Genomic DNA, 22,163 nt, shown 5'->3' on the forward strand with positions numbered 1-22,163 from the left:
TGTAGCTCGAGCTACACCGCAGGATGAAAAGACAAGTCATCTCGTGTTCCGCATGATGACGGAGTACAACATAACCCGACCATTCGGGTCCCTGAATCCCTGCCAGCTGAGCCTTATGGAGCTGACTAGAGACGTGCAAGGTTAGGAAACTTAATCAATAAGTATCGAGAACCAGCTGTAAGCAAAGTAATGAGTAGTCATGAGCCACCTTGTCAGCCTTGTTGTACTTCCGTAACTTAGAGTCATCTCTCAGGTACATGTGGACGAGGAACTCTCAAACAGCACTCTATCGTTGCTAATGCACACTTCCTTAGCGGCAAAGACCGGCATGCAGTAGCCCGTTCTCTCTTTGGCTTTTAGCGCATCGCGAAATGTTTCCAATCAGGCCCACCAGGCTTTGCGGTCATTAGCTCGTTCAGGACCTATGCTTTGTATCCCTGCCCATTTTGTTGATGTCAGTCACAATATTTGCAAATTCCGGACGTCCAGTGCATGCTTCCGTGTGCCTTCGCCCCATCGGGTTGCAAGCGAAGAGGCGCCGCCGCTAGCCTGTTCGTATCAACTCGTCTAGTGTCGTCCATAATGGAGCCTCCTACGACAACCTTTCAATAGATTCTGCATGGCTTGATGCGAGATCTCAGCAGACCCACAACCTGTGGTGGGACGAACATCCTTGCGGATGTTGATCGAGTTTGGCCAGGCTCAGCTGCTTATGACGGACGAAAACTGCTGCCAGAAGCAGTAAGCTTGTGCATGTCAGCTAAACAATGCAGTCAAGGGAAGTCTAGTGTCGTTGCTCTCAAGACTGCCGGTATTCTCGTGTCCATTCCGTAAAGGCCTATGGTACACTTTCTGGCCTATCATACTGACCGACAGTCGGTTCTGACCCGAAAATAGGCTTTCCTTCCCCTTGCACGCGATCATGCTGTCGGTGTCTCCAACACATCGCCCGATAGTCATGTGTCAGGCCGTCAGGTGTCAGATCTAGCCTCGTGGTCGTTATCTTGGGTCTTTCTCGTGCCGACATGTAGTGGCAAAGCCACCAAGTATTGGTGTAGCTGTACAGACGCTTCTACCTTGGCATTCCCTTGAATGTAACACGCCGGGCAAGCGAGGTTAGCGTCCACCGAGCATTGCCACGCCCATCTTTGACGGCTGAGTATAGATTCAGCATAAATGAAGCTTCGACCTTGCTTTCGTCTAATTTTATGCCAATCCGACCAGAGATTTCACCATTCTTCTAGCCTGGCCGAGTCTTCTTACCTTCGTTCATCTATTTCTGGGCTTTGACAGTAACAATGTTGTTTCGTTCTTTGGCCTACTGGCTATCTGCCGGCTCACTCGCGTATGCCAGTGCCATCCCAACCTCTCTTGTTGAGAGACAAGACGGCGCATGTACAAACACAGCTCGAACACGCAATTGTTGGAGCGATGGGTACAGTATCGCCACTGATTTCGATGCCAAATCCCCTCCAGATGGTACAACTGTCACTGTACGTCTCCAAAATCCACGTGGTGCTATATACACTGACAATAAGAAAGTACAACCTTGAGATCTCGAACGTCACAAAACCACATCTTGATGGCAGTGCTGGAAGTCGACAATTTCAACTTATCAACGGTCAATACCCAGGACCGACGATTCGAGCAAAGTGGGGTGACACCATTGTCGTGAATGTCAAGAACAACATGCAAGACAATGGCACCGGAATTCATTGGCACGGCATTCGCCAGTTGAACTCATGTCAACAAGACGGCGTCCCTGGCGTTACAGAATGTCCAATTGCCCCCGGGAAGACTCGCCAATACAAATTCAGAGCGACCCAGTTCGGCACGACCTGGTACCACTCTCATTGGTCTGCTCAGTACGGGGATGGTGTGCTCGGGACCATGATTATCGATGGCCCCGCTACAGCCAATTACGATGAGGATCTGGGTGTGCTGCCACTTACAGACTACTACTACACACCAGCTTTCACTCTCAATGAGGTAGCACAGCACTCAACAAGGGGCCCTCCCGCTCCAAATAACATCCTTGTCAACGGTACTCATGTCAACGCAAGCGGCGGGGGCAAATATGCGAAGATGACTGTCACCAAGGGGAAAAAGTACCGCATCAGGATCATTAACACCTCCGTGGACAGCACTTTCAGTGTTTCTCTTGATGGACATCCCTTCACTGTTATGACTGCCGACTTTGTTCCCATCAAGTCTTATATCACCACTCAGGTGACGCTTGCTATTGGCCAACGTTACGATGTAATGATCAACGCAAACCAGACGGTGGATAACTATTGGTTCCGCGTAGCCGTAGGAACAGACTGTGGATCCAACTCTATGATCGCTTCTGGCGTCCAAATGGGCGCCATCGTTTCTTATTCAGGCGCGTCCAGTGGAAACCCTACGTCTACCGGTGTCGCCATGCGAACAGCCTGCGTCGATGAAAAGACCAGCGATCTCGTTCCCTTCGTCCCGAACACCGTACCCTCATCTGTAGTCGGCAGCGCTGGCAAGCTCGAAATCGGATTCAGCCAGGCAGCACCAGCCAACCTTGTCCGCTGGCTCATTGATGGCACACCGATGATCGTCGATTGGAACAACCCCACACTGGAGACAACACTCGCTGGATCGGATAAGTTCTATGCCAACGCCAACATCCATGAGATGTCCACTAGCAATTGGTATCTGTGGTGGATCCAATCAACAGCTGCTATCCAGCTTCCGCATCCTATCCATCTTCACGGCCACGACTTTTACATCGTCGGCGAAGGGAGTGGGACTTGGGACGGTTCGACTACAGGTTTGACGCTGAACAACCCTACCCGTCGTGATACTACAACAATGCCAGTTGGTGGTTATCTGCTGATAGCATTTCCTGCGGATAATCCAGGAGCTTGGGTGGTAAGTACTCGTACTTTCCCTCATTCGGTTATTTAGCTAACAACGATTTTCAGATGCATTGCCACATTGCATGGCATGCGAGTCAGGGACTTTCGATGCAGTTCCTGGAGCGCAAAGGTGAGATTCAGGGCGCGATTGGTGGCACGTCAGATTTCAAGAAGGGCTGTGATGAGTGGGATGGGTACTGGTTCGACGGAAACCATCCGTACAACCAGACCGATTCGGGGCTCTAGAGCTTTGAAGCTTTGCAGATCTTGAGCTGATATACGGGATTTCTATCGTTTAGCCTACATTCTGGACCTTTCAACACATATCTCACAAGCCATACCCATCCACTGCTCGCATTGGAATGTGTTTCTGTGTAATATTCGGCCAAATAGAGTGCTCGATCAAATAAAAATATTCTTGGACAGACACCCGGTAACGGTTCTTTTCGGCCGTCGAAAAACTGAGTAGCGTGATGCGCTTTTCTTGTGGCATTACGTAGTGAATAATGCCCAGTAACCCGGGATACAGTTTGTATGTCGCTTGGTTCGAGCAAACTTTCTCTCAAGCAAAGACCTTTCGTAGAGTCTCATGATGTTGATGGGACAGATCGTCGAACATTGCAGCCTGGCGTTGGCTGAAACTTTTCCTTGTTTCAGCAGCAGTCCAATAACGATTGACTTCAATGGGATTGGTCGCCCATTGGGGCTGCATGTTGTCTTCAATAATTAGTTACATTTGATGGAAAAAGCGTCTGAATGTGGTAACGAAAGGATTTACTCACTCGTGTGCCCAAACACTGATAATTCGCGATTTTTGAAGGTCAGAATCAAGGAAGCTATGTCACACAGCTCGAACTGACTGAAACAATTATGCCCTATGTCGAGTGCAAGCTGAATCTCACGACCAGGCGTCCTTTGCTTCACCGACCATTTTTGACGTAGCTCTTTTACCCGATTGGTCCATTTACATCTTTGTTTGAGTCCAGTTTGCATCAGTTGCTCGAGAGATACCATGCATGATCGACCTGAACGATTCAACACTCCCTGAGAAAGATGTTCTCCATCGGATTGCCCAACTGCTCAGCGGTAGCGTGAAATGTCTCGAGCAACGGAACATCGCGCATGAATTGACCCAATGGAAACTTGCAAGGATCGACTGCACATATATTGATCTTAGATGTCGATCGCCCATTGTTATAGGATCGCCAGATCGCGTATTGGATGGCGAAAAGGAGGGAGCTTGTCCAGGACATTAAGTTGTCCTGTTCCTCGCAGCCAAAAACGTATTTGTCCAGATGCATATGCAACAGTTTCGCTGCTCTCCTCTTCTCTACGCCCAGAATGTCCCTTTGGCCGCTGTTCTCTGATCCGACTATGCTTGCTCTAGAAGCTATTATACTGTCGTCGTTTCTTCCCGGACTCACCGCGTCGAAAGTCCGGAACAAATACTTCGGTACGTCCAAACTGAGGGATCTTTCGTGTAAGCCTACTGGCGGATGGAAGAGTGTTGGTCCACCAGGTGCATGGTTCAGTGCGCGGACCCAGAAGTCTACCCAATCTTGTCTGTCTTTCTGGCTCGCCTCAGACCTGCGCTCTGCTTGTGCTTGAAAATCTGCAGCATAACCATCATCCAGAATAAGCCGATTCTCATGTTCATAGTACTCCTCACTCTCAAAATCGGGATCGTATGGCCATTCTTGTTGGGCTTCTTCGAATGGATCGAAATAGTGATCAGCGTGCAACACGCCAGAAGGGTTGACAGATTGCTCATAGCTCTTTTCAGCAACCCTCAACAGTATGCTCTGATCGTTGGAGATGTTGAAGGATTCATGGACAATGTTTTTGATTTCTGCATCGAAATGGGACAAGAGTTGCTTTATCGGGGGTCTGCAGAACTCGATATCTGTCGTTCGATTGCCAAGCGAATTGAGCTGTCGGATGACCGATATTTCTATCGATTCCGTCATCTTATCGATCGTAGTTCTTAGGTCTGATATGATACCCGTGAGTTTTCTGGTCTGTTCATGAAGCGAGATCACTTCTGCAATCGGTATACAGCCGAAGGCAGGTGCATCGTCAGCTAAATCTCTGACTGATTGCGCTTGTAAGACGATCGTGTTTGTCGACTGATCAAGTCCCTGGATAGAATCTTGTAGATACGCCAAATGGTTGGGTATTGAGCTGGGTCGTTCTCGTTTGCGACTCTCAGATGCATTTCCAGAAAGAGTGAAGCCGCGAATCGAACCCTCTATGTCGTTGACGCTATTTTGCATTGTGGTCTGGAAAACTGGAAGGGCGGCAATTTCAAAAGCTCGTCATATGGTATGAACAGAGTTGGAGGGTGTGGAAGGTCTATGTATACCCCACTGTACACACGAGCGGGGTAATTCTACACATGGTATGACCTACGTGCTGCAGATATGGTAAGCTCCAAACCAATCGCGAACAACAGGTGCAACACTCGTTTCTGGAGATTTGCCAAAACTCAAATAACAATCCTGTGATCCGATGACGTTGATCTAGGCTATCGTGACTAAGCTTATGTTGTATTTGTGAAGGGTAGTTGGTGTTCCCATTCACTCTGCCCCAGGAGAACATGATATGATACGAAATGTACTAGACAACAGTGAGATTGGAGCCAAAGCGATTCTGTTCTCCTTGCGGAAGACTGCCAGTGAGATTGATCAAGTAAGTGCCACAACATTTGATCACGGCAGTAGCCAGAGCGAGACCCTAGCGCCTTGCGTACCTGATCTAGTGGTCATGACCTCGGCTGCAGTTGCTTGTTGTAGCGACTTCTTGCGAGCACTATCATCGACTTCTTATTGTCCCAGTTTTCCTTCGTTTTGAACGCGTAACATGGCGTCACCGTCACAAGAGGAGGACGCGCCTCTGCTCAGTGGACACACGACCTCTGTTCGGAATGACGCGAACAATTCTCCGAATGTTCTGTCAAAGATTCCAGCTCAGCTTGTGTTCAAGATAGTGGCTGCCATGTACTCGTTCGCCACACTCGGGCTTTTCAATTCGTCGATCGGCGCATTACTTCCTCTGATCGCATCTCATTACGACTTGTCAGATCTACACGTCTCTCTGGTCTTTGTTGTTGGCCCAGTAGGCTACATAGCTGCTGCCCAAACGAGTTCATTGATTCACCACCACTTTGGCCAGTTCGGTATCGCGCTCATCGGCCCGGCGTTGCAGATCATCGCTGCAATGCTGCTATCGTTACACTCGCACTTTGCTTTGGTCCTTGTAGGATTTGCCGTGCAAGGCCTTGGGACAGGATTGCTTGATGGGAGTTGGTGCGCGTGGGCTGGTAGTATGGAGAGAGCGAGCACTATCTCTGGGTTGCTGCACGGAAGCTTCTCTGCTGGGGCAGCAGCAGCTCCTGTGCTCGTCACGCTCATGACTACCAGCCGGTATGCTTGGTTCGAGTGGTACTATGTACTGGTAAGTGATCAAATGCACCTATACGATACTATAACTCATGATCAATCAAGGGCGCTCTTTCCGTTCTTGATGCTCTATTACTTTGTACTGCGTTCCGGTTTGAAACAGCATCAGTGTATCGTCACGGCCATCAGTCCGAAGAAATGGATAACAAAGGCCGCGCCAACGCAATGCTCAAATTCCCCGCCACATGGTGGTGCGCGGCGTACTTCCTCGCAGACGTGGGTGTAGAAACGGCAATATCAGGCTGGGTCGTCTCGTTCATGCTTCGAAGTCGGCACGCAACTCCCTACCTCGCAGGCCTGTGTTCATCTGGATTCTGGGCGGGTATGGCTATTGGCAGGCTTATATTGGGCCCGTTGACGGACAGAGTTGGGGTGCGGAAGGCTACTGCGCTCTATTTCGCTCTTGCCATCTGCATTGAAACATCATTTGCGATACTGTCGAACAATGTTTCCTCAGTTATTCTCATGGTAATTCTGGGGTTTCTCGTGGGCCCTTTGTTCCCATCTGGCGTTATCGTATTGACCCAACTGCTACCAAAAGAGCTGCACGTAGCTGCAGTCTCTTTCGTTGCGTCACTGGGCCAAGTTGGTGGAGCGTTGCTGCCATTCGGCATCGGCGCGGTCGTGGAAGGATTGGGGATTGGCATCTTCCGTTATGCGATTTTGGTGCAATCGATACTGGCAATGGTGATCTGGGTGGCCTTTGCCAGAATCCGACCGGCAGTATCTATCACTTTGGATAGAAGCTCAACGCACGAGGATTGAAGACAGACAATACACAAACATTAAAAGTCAAATAATACGGATCAATGAATTGTAGACACTGGTATTGGAGGTTTTTCAATTCAATGGAATCTTGTCGACCAGCGACTCGACCCTAAGTCTCTGTGGTAGGGATCCTGGGTGCACTTTCAAGAGTATAATCTATGCGCTTCTCAGTACCTGCAATAGGTCCCAATTTCGTCTCGCTGCCCCAATCATTGTCTGCCATCCCACTTTTATCATGGCTCCCCATACTCCTGCTTGTAGTTCCAGGCCATTGCCCGCTCAACACACGCCTAGGCCTGCTCTTAGCTTCGTAGCTGAAATGCCTCCCTCTGCTACAATCGCGAGTGTTGGATCTGCCTTGCGTCCGGCCAATCTTGCCATTGAGCAGGTAACGGAAAGCAGGCAGTGTTGCGACGATGATGGACACAGACGACTCGATGTGACTCCACATGCTCAAGAGCACGGGGCCATCAGCAACGGTGCTAGGGTCTCTGGCGACTTTGGAAGTGGCTTTCGTAACTTGTGCGAGGCGAGCGAAGGCAAATGCTATAATGATGGTTCCGAGCGAGAAGATGACGGCCAGACCGAACTTCTGGAGTGCAGAAACTTGAAGCTTGCGGAGCAGATTGAGGGGGAGGATCATGATGATGGCGTCTGCAACGACGTCTGCGCTGGTTGCAAACTTGATGGATGTATCTGCTCGAACGAGGTCCTCGGGATCACTGCAGCCGGCTAAGGAAGTTGTCAGTGAGTTTCTAACACTTGGCTACGATCAAACATACTAGCACTCCAATATTTTGGTAGTGGCCTGCAAGTTAGGAAGTTGGAAAGCATGCATGCCAGATACAATAGCAAAACCATGGTAAAGCATGCCCACCACGCTTTGATGTATCTGGGTAACCCGTTCAGTAGACGACGGAAGAAGAAAAGGATAGAAAACTTTGCTGTGAAACGTCAACATCTGTCCCAGCAATCCACTCAAACCGTAGCCTGAGACACATACCAGCCCATAGAGTGGTCCAGAAAAGAAGCATTTGACTGAACATGAGCTTGAGAGACGTCTGCGTCCTTCCGATGAATTCATCAGCTGGCAGTGGCATCGGAGTGGTCGGGTCTTGCATCATAGCAGCAGTGTATGCTCCAGCTAGGTAGAATTGTGGCAAGACACGAGTGATCACAACCGTAAGTCCCGTCAATGTCAGGAAACCAAAGAAGACGAAGTGATCATCAGCAAAGACTTGACGTTGTGAGTGCCAGCGTGTAAATACCCGCAGCGCAGTGAGAATCGATGATATACCCCAGAGCGTCCATATTAATAGCTATATATAGTGAGCAAATGGATGGTAATACACAGTGACACTCACCATGAGATGAGTGTAGTCCAGAGTTGCTAAGGTAGCCATCGTATCTGCAGCGAAAATTCCTGAACGTCTTGCACGAAACCCAAATCTTCGCACATCAGCAAGAAAAGTAGCGAGGCTACTAATCTACAGATCAAACCCCAAGCAAAGGTTCGTTGGTCGATGCCGGTTTGGTGTTCAAGGCCCGCTTCCATCCCGTGTCTGCACACGGCAAGCCGTGTCTACACAGGCTCGGGCTGCTCCTGCAGGAGTCAGGCCCCTGCATGTATGCAACACGGAAATTAGTTTATGCATCAGGTTACAAATGCATGAAGGGAACTTTTCTTCCGACAAAAACGTCAGTGGGTGGCGTTGAGCATTCAACGTTCGCTCGGAACCGCCTGAGTGCGACCCCGCGAAGAACAAAATCACACAAGGCGCCTGCTAATCTAGTAGCGGCTATGCTTGCAAATGTATTCGAGCAATTTATGCTGGTCATAGAAGTTTGAGTGTGTAACTTGGATGCTGACTCGGACTGAACTTTGCCTAAGCATTCGCAACCTTCCAACCACCGACCAGCAAGTTTGTATAGATTCTCAGGGAATCATACTTAGTACGGATCAGTTTGAGCTTTCGCAGGTTGGCAGCCGGATAGCTCTGGAAGACGCGCTGCCCTTTGCCAGCATCGTTCATGTAGAGGTATTTAGCACTGTACGACTTCTGAGCCAGACGGGCGTTGATGTCGGCGGTGATTGTATCCGCAATACTCTGGACAGTGTCATCGTCAGAAGCATTCGACCAGGTCCAGTTCTCGACCATCCAAAAGAAAGGCGCTTTCGAAACATCGACACCCTGCGGATTACCTCCATTCTTAACACTTTCCTCGAGGAAAGACTTGGTCACCGGCTGAAACGTAATGGAAGCTTGCAAGCCAGCGATGCCCGCCATCTTCGATGCTCCTGAAAGGAACATATCGTGAACATCTTGAACAGCTTCTCTGTTCACTACAGACGACAGTGTCCGGAATGCCTGACGCAGACCATTCGGTTGCAGAGCATCTGTCGCGGCGATGTATTCAGCCAGCGGTTGCAGTGTGTAAGAGTCGGCAACAGGCGGTAGTTGGGGGGCAGTGAAGTTTTCGAAGGCCGTTGGACTGTCTGTCAGCGAGTCGTAAAACTTAGCTGCAGCGTAGGCAGTCAGATTGATTGAGGGGAAGGTCAAGATTGTGGGGATGATGGCCGCTTTTGAATCGGCTGATGCGCCGAACTTTCCAAAGTTGTACACGCCATCGAGATAACCTTTGGACTGTGACTGGTCGTACTGTGCAATGCCAATGTGTACTTTACTCGATGGCACAGTCTTCAGATCAAATCGCGTCACGATACAGAAAGAGTTGCCGCCACCTCGGAGCGCCCAGAAGAGATCAGAGTACGCGTTTGTAGCAGTGGCTTCGACGATAACGCCGCTACTCAGTACGCACTTGTCCCGTCAGAAAGAGTGCGTACAGACGGAGATGGAACTGACCTCGTACTTCACTACGTTGTCTGAAGCAAACCCATGTTGCGAGGAGTAGAATGAGATGCCTCCACCGAGGAGCAAACCAGGTACGCCTACGTGGCCGATACGGCCTCCAACTGCTGCAAGGTTCGATGGTGCTAGGTAGGAATAGACATCTCCCCATCTGTTACCTGGGCCGACCGAGACTGTGGATTTGTCGGAGGACAGCGCCAGGGTAGTGAGATTGGAAGGCGACAGCAGTATACCCGAATTATTGATACCATTGTATCCAGGAATGGGCATGTGACCTCCACCTCTAACAGCGAATTTGGACAGAGTCAGTGTCACTGTTGTGACCGCCAAAGACACTTGTTGCGCATTCTGAGGGGCAAAGACGCAGGCAGGGCCGTTGTTGTTCGTCGCCGACCAATAGACTGAGGTGTCAGCCGTGCTTGTTACAGTGCCAAAGCGCATCTTACCTGACTGTGTTTCGTATGTGTACCCAGCAGAACCCGGGAAGTACGTCTGCTCAGGGTACTTCAGCTTGAACTTGGCACAAGCCACTTTCTCGCCACCAGAGAGGCTGCTGACACTGGACGTTGCAGCAAGTACTGGCGCAGCTAAGAGCAGCGTAGTAACAGATGTGAGTATCGCCATTGTTAAGATACTAGTGTGCCAACTGAGTGATGAAGCGGGTGAGGTGGGTGTCTATGCGGCTTTTATGTCGAGGCAATGGGCAAGTATTCGCCTGCTCGCGTATTTGACGGCTCATCTGTACCCATGTCTTTCGACCGTGGAGGGCATCCTTCGGTCGTGAGATGGGTCTAGCTGCGCAGGTACCTACGGCTCAAAGCCGAGTACTGAACTTCTCAATCGTGACGCAGCCGTGGCTGAAGGTTCCGTGCGAATAAAGCTGCATTCACGCGGAGATAAACCGATATCATGGCACGTCTATATTTTTTGTAGTGTGCAGAATTGACCGTAATGCTGGCTGTTCATTAACGTTGGAAGGGCCGCGGGTCGCGGCTGCCGCGTTAGCGTGGAGCTAGCAGGCCTCCTTCTCTGTGTGGAGGGGACACGGGAAGCGTCTCTAACCACGTTCTATTAGACAATTTTGGGGGTGGCAGAACCGATTTTGCAGAACCAGAGATCATGTCCCGTGGTCTGCCTATCTCCTATATTGACTGAGATTCCCGTCTGCACAGTCTTCGCTTGTTGCTTGCTAAAAGAATTGGATACGAAGATCAAGACACAAGAATTACTGTAACATTCAAGACGTGCTCTTCGAAGCCTCGCAGTGCTCCTTTCTACGTGTGTGTTGCTGTCGTGTCGTTTCTAGTTTTCCATAGTCCAACACTACTCTCAACCAAAAAACGCAAGGTGAGACTCACAAGAGGAAGGTGACCTCGGACTGAAAAGTCCTTCACACTTCGAGGAGCTTGTCTGCTGCCTGACCGAGTGATTCACTAATCTGAAGTGACCAGACATTCCAATAACATACACTGCCGTTCTATTCGTCTCTGATCTCTGCTTCAAGGCCAAGCCGGGTCCTCGACTCTCCTGAAGCAGGCCACGTACTTCATGCCATTATTCCTTGTGACTTTCTTCCCCTCCTCAGTCTCACTTCTCATAAGCCTAACACACTCATCCATACCCTCCCCAGTCTCTCCCTCCCCTTCCTCAAAAACCCTCTCCACCCTCTCAAAGCTCGGGTGCTTTTCGAAATGGCCCTTCATCCACTCATGCAGATCCTGCACATCAGTAATCGTGTACACAATTGCCCCTGGCTTTAGCACATACGCATACTCCGAGTTCAGCGTGTAAGAGACGATGCGAGCCTTGTGCTTTCGCTGCTTGAAGTGCGGATCAGGGAAACAGAGGAAGATTTTGGAGAGTTGCGCCTTCTGGAAGAAGTTGGGGAGGAACTTCATCGTGTTTGCGCGGATGCAGGACGCATTTTGGTAGGCGCCGGTCGCGGCATTCTGGACGCGCAGGGCGCGCACTTTCTCTTGCACATACTCTGTGACTGATGTTCTGATCTCTAGGCCTAAGTCATAGTTAGTACGGCTCTCGGAGGGGTTTGATGGCGAGGGCAGAGCAACGCACCAAGCATCAGTGTATCTGGGAATTTTGGTGCCAGCGCGAACAATAAGCCTCCAAATCCGCAGCCAATGTCGGCGATCTCGACGTTCTTTGTAAGTGCTTTAGTAGTCATGCTCTTCTCTTCCTCGTTTGAGTCATGTGACTCGTCTTTGCCCTCGACCGCATAAGTGGGGTACAAACTTGCCCAGTCCATATCTGCAGGACTTTTGGGACTACGCAGGCTTAGCAAAGTATTGACAATCTCGCAGAGGTGTATTTACTATGTGAGGGAGTGGTCCGAAAACGGGTTGGCATGGGCGCGCTGCCGGTAGAATTTCTTCTTTGGCAACGCTGCATCGTTCTCTATCAGCGTCTTCTTGTATTCTTCGCGCTTTTGGCGTTTTGCTGGCTCGCCGGGCATCGTGTCTGTTTTGCGCTTGCTCATGGAAGTTGTGCTGATCTGCAGGTTGGTGCTGGGAGAAGTTTGGTGTTGGAGGCGAGAGTGGATTGGCTGATTGACACGAAGCGAAGCTGAAGTGGAGTCAAGCTTTTTCGTTAGCCTCGCCCTTCATGATGCTCCGCTGGTTTTGCGGAGATGGCAATTCACCGATGGGTGTCGCGGATCGAACATGACGTAGTGTAACATATGCAGGTCTTGGTAAGCTGCCAACAGCGGGAGTGTCGAACTTAGATTCGATTTAGAATAGAACCCACGCCCTTCAATCGCGCACTGCGTAAAGAACGGTGAGGTGTGAAGTTTGATACACGAAACGTCAAGCCAAGCCCAAACACGCTGCGCCCAAGTGCTAATCCCACACAGTATGCCAAATCATGCAATCGTAATTAACAGAACTCATAGGTGCCCTGGCACCCGTGATCTTCAACATGCTCCAGCTGAAGCTTCTGGAACCTGCATGTCGTTAGTGCGATGAACCGCGGAGATGGTGAGGCTCACTTACTTTTCGCTCTTCGCGTGGAAGTAGATGCCTTCGATGCTGCCTGACACCTGATTGAAAGAGATGTAGTAGAAGCCCTCGAAGCTAGCCCCGCTGATCGTCCTGACTGTGTGGTCTGGCACCAGAAAGTACTCTTTCCAGCGCATGAACAAATGTTCTTTCTGCGTCCAGTCTTTGGATACGGCATCTGACCGCGACAAGTGTTTCGAGAGCGGTTTGTATGCTGGAAACCGCGCCCAGTGCTGCCGATCAACTTTCTCGTTCGAACCCCATTCCGGATGTTGCGTGATGAAGGTGTACTTGTTCCCGATAATCTCGCCTTCAAAATACGTAGTCAGACTGGGATGGTCATCGGTGAGACCTATTGTCGCATTAGTCTTCGCTCCCAAGTGGACTGAGCCGCCGGTGATGCAACATGCAATGCGCACCTTGAATGCGCAGGTATCCACACATGAATGACTCGCGCATATCCACATGTTTGATCTCAACATCCACTTCATATTGTTGGCGGTCGGAGGTCTGGCTGCCCTTAAAACGACTGCCGGGGCGGAGGAGCGACGAGGAAGAGTTGGGGAAGAACTGCCCGCTAGTCAGCGAATAACGCTCTGCACATCGGTTGTCTTTCAGGCATGGTATGGGCGCATACTCGACGGGCAGGGAATGGAGCAGCTAAATGGCTGGGGGTGAACCGAATGGCCAGCGGCGCAGCGGCGGAGAGCGGCGAGGCTAGAGATGTGCGCGTATCTTCGGCGCCATCGTCGGTCGCCGTCATTGGTGTTGGAGTGTCTCTGTTTGGTGCTTCTATGCTTGCGCTCGATGGCTTGCTATGTGTCTCGGCTGGCGACTGTTCGCGTGTGCCATGTGGCGGCGGTGTGGGCTGTTGCTGCATCGATCGGCGTTGTGCAGAGTCAATATCGTTGATGGCGCTACTGTCGCGGGTGCTGCTCGGTTCGTGAGCAGTCGAGAGGCGTGCATCTTCGGGTGGGCACGTTGCGCGGTTGGCGATGCTGCTCTCGTGCTGCTCCACCTGCGAGACCACCGCATCATCGGGAGTCGGCATAGTCCGATCGAGAAGAAGCCAGGGCCACAAGCTGAGAGTTATTGATTACGCATGGGTTGAATCCAGGTAAATGAAGGCGGGACGGTCGAACTCGGATAATGGTAGGTTTGCGAAGGGTTGAGGTATGCTTCTGTGAATGATGGAATCCGGCGCGATGAGTCGAGTGGATCCGTACTAGCTGGCCGCTTGCTTGCGTTCGCGGGGAAATCTAGTTCCACGTGGGGGCGACGGTTTGCATGCCGCAAATCACACAACTGCACTTTCTGTTTGTTCAGGTCGCACGAGGTATAGGCAAGGTGCTTGTCTTCTTCGTTTTAGTTTAATCGACTGTACGATCGTGGTTTGCAACCGCCAAGCTGCGTAGCTAACCTTGCTTCAGCCTCACAGATCAAATATTCTTCCCACCACATGGCTCCATGGACCCTTTTTGGAACTGGCAGCTATGTCAAGCCAGCCGCCACATACCCCAGGCGCCTGACCCTATAATGAGCCGGGTCTGGATGCATTCGTAATTCAATCGCGTGGGAAGTTGTCGCCCAACGAGACATAACCCGGCGCCTCCAGCAACCACCCTGATTTCTAGATAGGCTTGATCTGTGCATTGTGAGCGTTGTGCAACCTTAGAGTCGAGACTTTCGCACCTTGAAATGCAGAGAGATTAACGAGAAGACCAGGGCCTTCAAATCCTGAACTAGGTAGTAGAACACACGGAGTCCTTCCGGGTCTGATGAGTCTTGTACATCTTGCAGAGATCCGATCTTGGCAGTCTGTCAACGTCAGTATGTGCCTAGTCGTGTGGCCTCGGAGGGTCAACATGCCTCGAACGAGATGTGCTCGCTACCCAACCTGATCTCGAGCTCTTGACGACCATCCTTGTTCTTCTGTGGCCACTTCGTGTCGTCTTCCCTACGCCTAGTCAGCAGTCCGCTGTTGGATAGGCAGAATAAAAACACACTTCAAGATCTCACTTTCCTTGACAATGCGCTTGATCTCAGCGACCAGTGCATCGCTAACGCACACTAAAAGTGTCAGTGACACGAATCGTAGAATAGACGAGAGTTTCGTACTCTCTTTTCGAATAAGGGAGTCATTGCGATAGTTGGAGTTGTTGGCGTATCGTGCAGATGCACTGCGACCATCTCCCAGCACCCGGAAGTCGAATTCTGTTGGACTATCAGCACTGCTGCCCAGTGTCTTGGTGGCTCAACATGTACCCAGAAACTCGTGTCCAAATCGGCCTTGGTGACCTGAGCTGCACAGTGATCAGCATCAAACACGTGCACACGGTGATGACACGACCCACTAATATCTCAGATAGAATGGCTCGCTGCTCATCGTGACGGCTGGCGTGCGACTGGAGCGCAAGTCAAATTTTCAGTGGAGCTGATTGATATCTGTGCTTTGCGATGTCCTGCTCTGCGGCTCACGATCTTCGGCGGCGGGCGTGAGGACCCCTGCGACTTTGGCGAGCGGCTGCCAAGCGGACTAGTTCCACTTTGTCGAGCAGACACCTGGACAGTGTACGCGGTCCTTGAAGCAGCGCAACCCCATAGTCGAAGAAGCCACCGTTGCGCGCAGGGCAATTCGATCTCGTCGCCATACCCTCGCAAGCTGCAGCTCCACCGGGCCCAACGCCGTTCCTACAGCCGAGTCTGCCATCGATACACGTAGCATCCCACCTCCCACGGCCACCAAGGGCACCGAGACCTGACGACCCACGAACGTTCACCACCATTGCTGCTGGCAACAGACACTGCAACTGCACATAGCAGCGAGCACAGCTAGGCCGGCACCATGGCGTCATTTCTCGAGAATGCGTACAGTCTGGTACGAAGGGAACACCTGGCAGCATAGCGACGGAGCTCCAGCGAGCTGACGGACCACAACAGGTGCACCAGGACAATGCGGCCGACGTGCCCTCCGACAATGAGCTCAAGACAGCTCTGGAGAAAGGCAGCGATGAGCAGAAGATCGAGACAATGGTGCGTCCACATCATTGCGCATGCCCCGCGGCGGTCATGCAGCAGCACGGCTAATGACCAAACAGAAGAAGATTCTTGCCATCATGCTCAATGGCGACGCGAAAACGGGCCTTCTCATGCACATAATACGATTTGTCATGCCCAGCAAGTCGAAGCCGCTCAAGAAGCTCATGTACTTCTTCTTCGAGGTCTGCCCCAAGCACGATGCTCAGGGCAAGCTGCGGCAGGAGTGGATCCTGGTATGGTACGTATACGCTATGGAACGGCGGCAAGATGATATGCTGACTGTGTGCAAGCAATGCCATTCGATTCGATCTGCAGGCACCAAACGAATACGTACGAGGAAACACACTGCGCTTTGTGTAGGACCTTCGATGCTCAGGGTAGGAAACTTGCTGACACTACTCACAGCACGAAGCTGCGCGACGCAGAGCTTGTGGAGCCACTGCTACGTAAGCTAATACTTCTCAGTCGTGGCAGTAGACATGCTGACTTATCCCCTCAGAACCTGTCCGACAATGTCTTACACATCGGCATGCGTACGTCCGCAAGAACGCCACCTTTGCTATTGCATCCATCTTCACTCACCTGCCCGAGCTCATGCCGGATGCGCCCGACCTGCTTACCACTTTCCTCGACGACGAGAACGACCCAACTTGCAAGCGCAATGCTTTCGCCGCTCTCACATCGATTAGCCACGACAAGGCTCTCGAGTATCTGAGCACCGTTTTCGATGCGATTCCAAACCACGAAGAGCTTCTGCTTCTCGCTGAACTCGAGTTCATCCGCCGAGATGCTGCTGTCAACCCAGGCAACAAGGCTAAATACCTGCGCCTGATCTTTGACCTTCTCGAGTCACAGGTGTCAACCGTCATCTACGAAGCCGCACACGCCCTGACCACTCTTACAAGTAACCCTGTAGCTGTAAAGGCTGCTGCAGGGAAGTTTGTGGAGCTGGCTGTTAAGGAACCTGACAACAATGTCAAGCTCATCGTTCTGGAGCGAGTCAACCAATTGCGAGGTAAGAATGAGGGCGTCCTAGACGACCTGACCATGGAGATTCTCCGCGTTTTGTCGAGCACCGATCTCGATGTGCGCAAGAAGGCACTGCATATTGCCATGGAGATGATCTCCAGCAGGAACGTCGAAGAGGTGGTGCTGCTCCTGAAGAAGGAGCTGATGAAGACTGTCGATGAGCAGTACGAAAAGAACTCTGAGTACAGGTCGATTCTCATCTCCGCCATCCACCAAGCTGCTATCAAGTTCCCTGAAGTTGCTGCGAGTGTTGTTGGTTCGCTAATGGACTTCATATCCGATGTCAGCAGCAACGCATCCGCTGTCGATGTGATCTCCTTCGTCAAGGAGGTTGTCGAGCGCTTCCCGGACCTCCGTCCTTCCATCATCGAGCGCCTCGTCTCGACCCTTGGAGAGGTCCGCGCCGGAAAGGTCTACCGAGGTGTTCTTTGGATCATCGGTGAATATGCTCTCGAAGTCAAGGACATTCAGGATGCGTGGAAGGGCATCCGGTCATCTCTGGGCGAGATTCCTATTCTTGCATCCGAACAGAGATTACTGGACGATGCATCAGAAGGCAAGGAAGACTCTGACCAAGTCAACGGACACACCAAAGCAGCGGCCCCCACAGGTTCACGAAAGGTTCTGGCTGACGGCACGTATGCCACCGAAAGTGCGCTCACATCTTCGGCTGCAGCCAAGGCGAAGCTGGATGCGGTCAAGAACTCGCAAAAACCTCCGCTGCGTCAACTCGTTCTTGATGGCGACTACTATCTCGCTACAGTCCTCTCGAGCACGCTCACCAAGCTTGTTATGCGATACTCTGAGCTCTCAAAAAACGCTGCACGAACAAATGCTCTGCGCGCCGAGGCTATGCTTATTATGATCTCTATCATCCGCGTCGGACAGTCGCAATTTGTTAAGACTCTTATCGATGAGGACTCCGTCGACCGCATCATGTCCTGTGTACGGTCGTTGTCAGAGTTTTCGCAGAAGAAGGAACTCGAGACCGTCTTCCTGGAAGACACACGAAAGTCTTTTGCGACCATGGTTCAGACCGAAGAGAAGAAGCGTGCAGCGAAGGAGGCCTCGGAGAGAATGAAGTCTGCGGTCAATGTTGATGACTCTTTCAACATCCGTCAACTCAAGAAGAAGGATGCGGATGGCAATGACGAGATTGAGCAAGACTTGGAAAGGGCCACAGGAGGCGATACCGCCACTGAAGACCTCTCATCAAAGCTCAGCCGCGTAGTTCAGCTCACCGGTTTCTCGGATCCTGTCTACGCCGAGGCCTATGTCAAGGTATGTTTTGTTGTAGCAGATTCACTTACTCGGACTAATCTCTGTAGGTCCATCAATTCGACATTGTACTTGACGTACTTCTCGTCAACCAAACAACCGAAACTCTACAGAACCTCACAGTCGAGTTCGCAACTCTTGGTGATCTTAAGGTTGTTGAACGACCACCGACGCAGAATGTTGGCCCCCACGACTTCATCAACCTGCAGTCTACCATCAAGGTATCCTCGACCGATACCGGCGTCATTTTCGGCAACGTGCTTTACGAAGGCGAGAAGGGTGTCGATTCTAACGTGGTCATCCTGAACGACGTGCACGTCGACATCATGGACTACATCAAGCCCGCGCAGTGCACAGAGACACAGTTCCGAACAATGTGGACCGAGTTCGAATGGGAGAACAAGGTCAACATCAACTCGAAAGCCAAGACTCTGCGCGAATTCCTAAAGCAGTTGATGGCTTGCACCAACATGAGTTGTTTGACACCTGAAGCATCGATGAAGGGCGACTGTCAATTTTTGTCTGCCAATTTGTACGCCAGGAGCGTATTTGGTAAGTCGATCCAAGTGGCTGTCCAACAGTTCCACATGCTGACCATATACAGGCGAGGACGCTTTGGCCAACTTGAGTATAGAGAAGGAAGGCGACAACGGCCCAATCACTGGATTTGTCCGTATTCGCAGTCGGTCGCAAGGGTTAGCGTTGAGCTTGGGGTCGTTGAAGGGGTTGAACAAGGTCGGTGTTGCATGAGCGGTTTGTTGATTGGGTATGATTATGATAATGCGGTGCCCCAGCAAAAGTTTGGGTGTGGGAGATTAGAGTTGTCAAGCATTGCTCGTCGCGGTGTTGGCGTATGTAGCCTAAGACGTCGAGTTACTACACAGCATCAACGTGCGTTTCCCAACCTCCGCGGGCGATCCCAAGTTTCGTACCTGAACGCGCTTGCTCACCACGTGTGTGCTCTGATCACCAACTCGGGTCACGGCTCAACACTGGCGGCGCCACAACGTCACCTGCGGGAATATCGGAATTCTTCGTCCCAGCCTCCAGACTGCCGATATGGGCGTGCGGCGGTGATCATCTCTGATTGGCTGATTCACGGAAGTTGTACCGCGCAATCCCATGTAGACGTGCAGCTTCAGGGCAAGCTTGTCAAGCTTCAATGAAGCCTACGTGCGCCGGAATAAGCTCATTAGCAGCAGTGCGGGTCATGCAGCTATAAAATGAGGAGCTGCGCCCATGAAGCTGGGCAAAAGCTTGACAAAGCTTGGCCCTCAAACCCTCGTTCAAGATGCATTTCCGTCCTGCTGCACGCGCAGCTGCCGTGCTCGCAATTGCGGCGCTTTTTGAAGCAGCTCCTACAACAGTTCAGGCATCGTCTAATGCTGGCTCGCCCAGCTTCGATGTCTATCCTCCCTCTGGGAGTACGTCGGCTTCCCAAACGTGTGGATAGATGATTACTGACTTGTGCATCTACAGCTGTAGTCAACTCTTCGCTCTTCCCACCGGAGTCTGTTGTCGGCTTCCCAGGCCCAACGCCCACTGGTGTCGAGCCCAATGCCATCCAGACAGCTCCCTCGTACCCCTACAACGACAACAAAGCCAGCTCGTTTCCCCTCATTGTCCCGCAACCCCACGGCAATGACGCCGAATCCAAATTCGACATCAGCAGGTACTGGGGCAATTTGTCGCCATGGTATTCTCTCCGCTCCGCAGACTACGGTCTGCCTGACGCAAACCCTCTTATTCCTGAGGGATGCGACATCACCCAGGTCTTGTTGCTGTACAGACATGGTGCTCGCTACCCCACAAGCGGTGCCGCACCAGCCACTTTTGCCCAGAAGCTTGTAAATGCGACAAAGGCAGGTGGGGTGGCTTTCTCAGGCGAGTTGTCTTTCCTGGGCGACTGGACTTACAAGCTCGGCGCTGAACTCCTTACACCGTTTGGTCGTAGCCAAGATTTCTTGCTCGGCGTCGAGTACAGGCAGTTGTACGGACACTTGCTCAACAACTTCACTGCTGCGGGCACGCTGCCTGTGTTCAGGACGCAGAGTCAGGACCGCATGGTCAAAACGGCTGAGAACTTTGCTGCCGGTTTCTTTGGCGGTATGTGATATCGATGGGCAAGGCGCTTCCAAAGCTAACGTCAGAATAGTGCCGGAGTATATGAGTGAGGTCAACATTGAGATTATGGTAGAGACGCCGAGTGTGAACAACTCTGGTGCCCCCTACGAGGTCTGCTTGAACTCGAACGTCGCTAGCAAGGGAAGTATTGGAAGTACTGTTGCTGCAAAATATGCTGCGAATGCTTGTAAGTTACTCGCCGACTCAGCTGACTGCGAACATGCATATTGACATCCATGACAGTCAACGCCACCATCGCCCGCCTTCAGTCGCAGGCTAAGGGCATAAACTTCACTGCAACCGACGCCATTGCCATGCTACAGCTCTGCTCATATGAAACCCCCGCGCTCGGCTACTCCGCCTTTTGCGACCTCTTCAGCGAAGTACCTGTTCCCTCTCTGTCCCACACACCAAACCACTGACCCCTCTCCAGGAAGACTTCCTCAACTACGAGTACTACTACGACCTCTCCTTCTACTACAATAACGGCCCAGGCTCACCTGTCGCCGCTGCGCAAGGAAAAGGCTACCTGGACGAATACATAGCGCGCTTCACGGGTAAATATCCGTCCGCTAACTCAGCACTCAACGAGACGTTCGACAACACGACGACGTACTTCCCGCTCACGCAGTCCATCTACGCCGACGCGACGCACGAAGTCGTCGTCCTCGACGCACTGATGGCATTTAATTTAACTGCCCTCTTCGACGGCCCTCCGCTGAGCCCCACGGGGAACGAGCACGCCAATTCGTTTGTCGCAAGCCGAATCGTGCCCTTCGCCACGCACTTCACAACGCAGGTGTTGTCGTGTCCTGCCAAGAGCCCTAGCAAGCAGATCCGCTTCATTGTGTAAGTGCCCTGCATCCTCGATCCCCCCAAGAGAAAAGCCAACTGACATGGCCAGCAACGATGCCGTCATCCCCATCAACGGATCCTACCCAGGCTGTCCCGCAGACAAGGATGGACTGTGCTCCTTCGACAACGTCGTGAGCGTGCTGCAGAAGCGCAGCGCCGAGATTGACTACGCACATGATTGTCTGGGAAACTACACTGCGTCGCCGGGCGTGAACTACAACGGGCGCGCGCCGAGGTCGTGAAATCGTAGACGCTAAATAGTAGGAGTGGTAAATAGTGGCTTGAACACGTAAAGTTAAGTCAGAACTACCATCCATCAAAACCTCATTGTTCCCCAACAAAAGCCGGTCAACATTCCCCAACCCCACCGGCAGGCAGTGTGGAGTCGTCGATGTGCATGAACACAACCTGCTCCTTGCCAATCAAAACAACAGATGGAGACTTGAACATCATGTGCGATTGTACAAGCGCAGAGAGCAGCCGTGTTCTTGACACAGAGCCGTGAGAAGACCCCCCGGGAAAAAAAGAAACAAAAAAGAGGCATCGAAAAAAACTCAATCGGATAGCTGAGACTGGTTTCGATCCAGTGTCCTCCGGGTTATGAGCCCGGCGCGCTTCCGCTGCGCCACTCAGCTTATCATCCAATCGATACACAGCTCAACATATTAACAAAAATATAATGCCTTGTTCCAAACTCCACAGGAGCTGCTACGACACGGTGTGCAGCGACGGCGAGGCTGCAGTGGAGGAGCGTGAAGCGAGTGTTTCCGACGATGCCCGTTTCCCCGTTTCTGGCAGATGGGTGGGTCGAGGGCGGTGGTGGCGCTAACGGCAGGAGCG

The 22,163-nt window shown here is 51.7% G+C and overlaps 9 protein-coding genes across 9 annotated transcripts, besides 1 other annotated feature; 3 read left to right on the plus strand and 6 right to left on the minus strand.

The window, feature by feature from the left end:
* Positions 1–1,298: 1,298 nt before the first annotated feature.
* Positions 1,299–3,134, plus strand: EKO05_0001310 (laccase, multicopper oxidase, benzenediol:oxygen oxidorectuctase; the record flags this gene model as incomplete). The annotated part of the gene is made up of 3 exons (XM_038937247.1): positions 1,299–1,493; positions 1,543–2,901; positions 2,955–3,134. 3 exons carry the CDS (start codon positions 1,299–1,301, stop codon positions 3,132–3,134), a joined length of 1,734 nt encoding a protein of 577 aa, XP_038802066.1.
* A 788-nt stretch (positions 3,135–3,922) lies between these two features.
* On the minus strand, positions 3,923–5,161 carry EKO05_0001311 (uncharacterized protein; the record flags this gene model as incomplete). The annotated part of the gene is made up of 1 exon (XM_038944947.1): positions 3,923–5,161. The coding sequence occupies one exon, from the start codon at positions 5,159–5,161 to the stop codon at positions 3,923–3,925; it is 1,239 nt and encodes a 412-aa protein (XP_038802067.1).
* Positions 5,162–7,223: 2,062 nt separating this feature from the next.
* On the minus strand, positions 7,224–8,238 carry EKO05_0001312 (uncharacterized protein; the record flags this gene model as incomplete). The annotated part of the gene is made up of 3 exons (XM_038937282.2): positions 7,224–7,846; positions 7,897–8,058; positions 8,118–8,238. 3 exons carry the CDS (start codon positions 8,236–8,238, stop codon positions 7,224–7,226), a joined length of 906 nt encoding a protein of 301 aa, XP_038802069.2.
* Positions 8,239–9,000: 762 nt separating this feature from the next.
* On the minus strand, positions 9,001–10,608 carry EKO05_0001313 (uncharacterized protein; the record flags this gene model as incomplete). The annotated part of the gene is made up of 3 exons (XM_038937589.1): positions 9,001–9,933; positions 9,979–10,385; positions 10,431–10,608. The coding sequence occupies 3 exons, from the start codon at positions 10,606–10,608 to the stop codon at positions 9,001–9,003; spliced, it is 1,518 nt and encodes a 505-aa protein (XP_038802070.1).
* Positions 10,609–11,483: 875 nt separating this feature from the next.
* On the minus strand, positions 11,484–12,454 carry EKO05_0001314 (tRNA (guanine(46)-N(7))-methyltransferase; the record flags this gene model as incomplete). The annotated part of the gene is made up of 3 exons (XM_038937514.2): positions 11,484–11,998; positions 12,058–12,266; positions 12,315–12,454. 3 exons carry the CDS (start codon positions 12,452–12,454, stop codon positions 11,484–11,486), a joined length of 864 nt encoding a protein of 287 aa, XP_038802071.2.
* Positions 12,455–12,876: 422 nt separating this feature from the next.
* Positions 12,877–14,049, minus strand: EKO05_0001315 (uncharacterized protein; the record flags this gene model as incomplete). Its single annotated transcript, XM_038937271.1, has 4 exons — positions 12,877–12,943; positions 12,993–13,350; positions 13,418–13,568; positions 13,636–14,049. 4 exons carry the CDS (start codon positions 14,047–14,049, stop codon positions 12,877–12,879), a joined length of 990 nt encoding a protein of 329 aa, XP_038802072.1.
* A 579-nt stretch (positions 14,050–14,628) lies between these two features.
* EKO05_0001316 (Protein mago nashi) lies at positions 14,629–15,384 on the minus strand (the record flags this gene model as incomplete). Its single annotated transcript, XM_038937433.2, has 7 exons — positions 14,629–14,643; positions 14,691–14,816; positions 14,868–14,955; positions 15,005–15,068; positions 15,117–15,212; positions 15,264–15,301; positions 15,353–15,384. The coding sequence occupies 7 exons, from the start codon at positions 15,382–15,384 to the stop codon at positions 14,629–14,631; spliced, it is 459 nt and encodes a 152-aa protein (XP_038802073.2).
* Positions 15,385–15,843: 459 nt separating this feature from the next.
* On the plus strand, positions 15,844–19,094 carry EKO05_0001317 (coatomer subunit beta; the record flags this gene model as incomplete). The annotated part of the gene is made up of 8 exons (XM_038937602.1): positions 15,844–15,876; positions 15,939–16,031; positions 16,097–16,275; positions 16,328–16,393; positions 16,443–16,483; positions 16,537–18,347; positions 18,395–18,896; positions 18,949–19,094. 8 exons carry the CDS (start codon positions 15,844–15,846, stop codon positions 19,092–19,094), a joined length of 2,871 nt encoding a protein of 956 aa, XP_038802074.1.
* A 541-nt stretch (positions 19,095–19,635) lies between these two features.
* On the plus strand, positions 19,636–21,565 carry EKO05_0001318 (uncharacterized protein; the record flags this gene model as incomplete). Its single annotated transcript, XM_038937108.1, has 6 exons — positions 19,636–19,768; positions 19,824–20,450; positions 20,500–20,655; positions 20,712–20,851; positions 20,902–21,317; positions 21,373–21,565. The coding sequence occupies 6 exons, from the start codon at positions 19,636–19,638 to the stop codon at positions 21,563–21,565; spliced, it is 1,665 nt and encodes a 554-aa protein (XP_038802075.1).
* Positions 20,915–20,949: a tandem repeat.
* Positions 21,566–22,163: the final 598 nt, after the last annotated feature.

This window comes from Ascochyta rabiei, chromosome 2 (assembly GCF_004011695.2).
Source record: "Ascochyta rabiei chromosome 2, complete sequence".
Classification (NCBI taxonomy): domain Eukaryota; kingdom Fungi; phylum Ascomycota; class Dothideomycetes; order Pleosporales; family Didymellaceae; genus Ascochyta; species Ascochyta rabiei.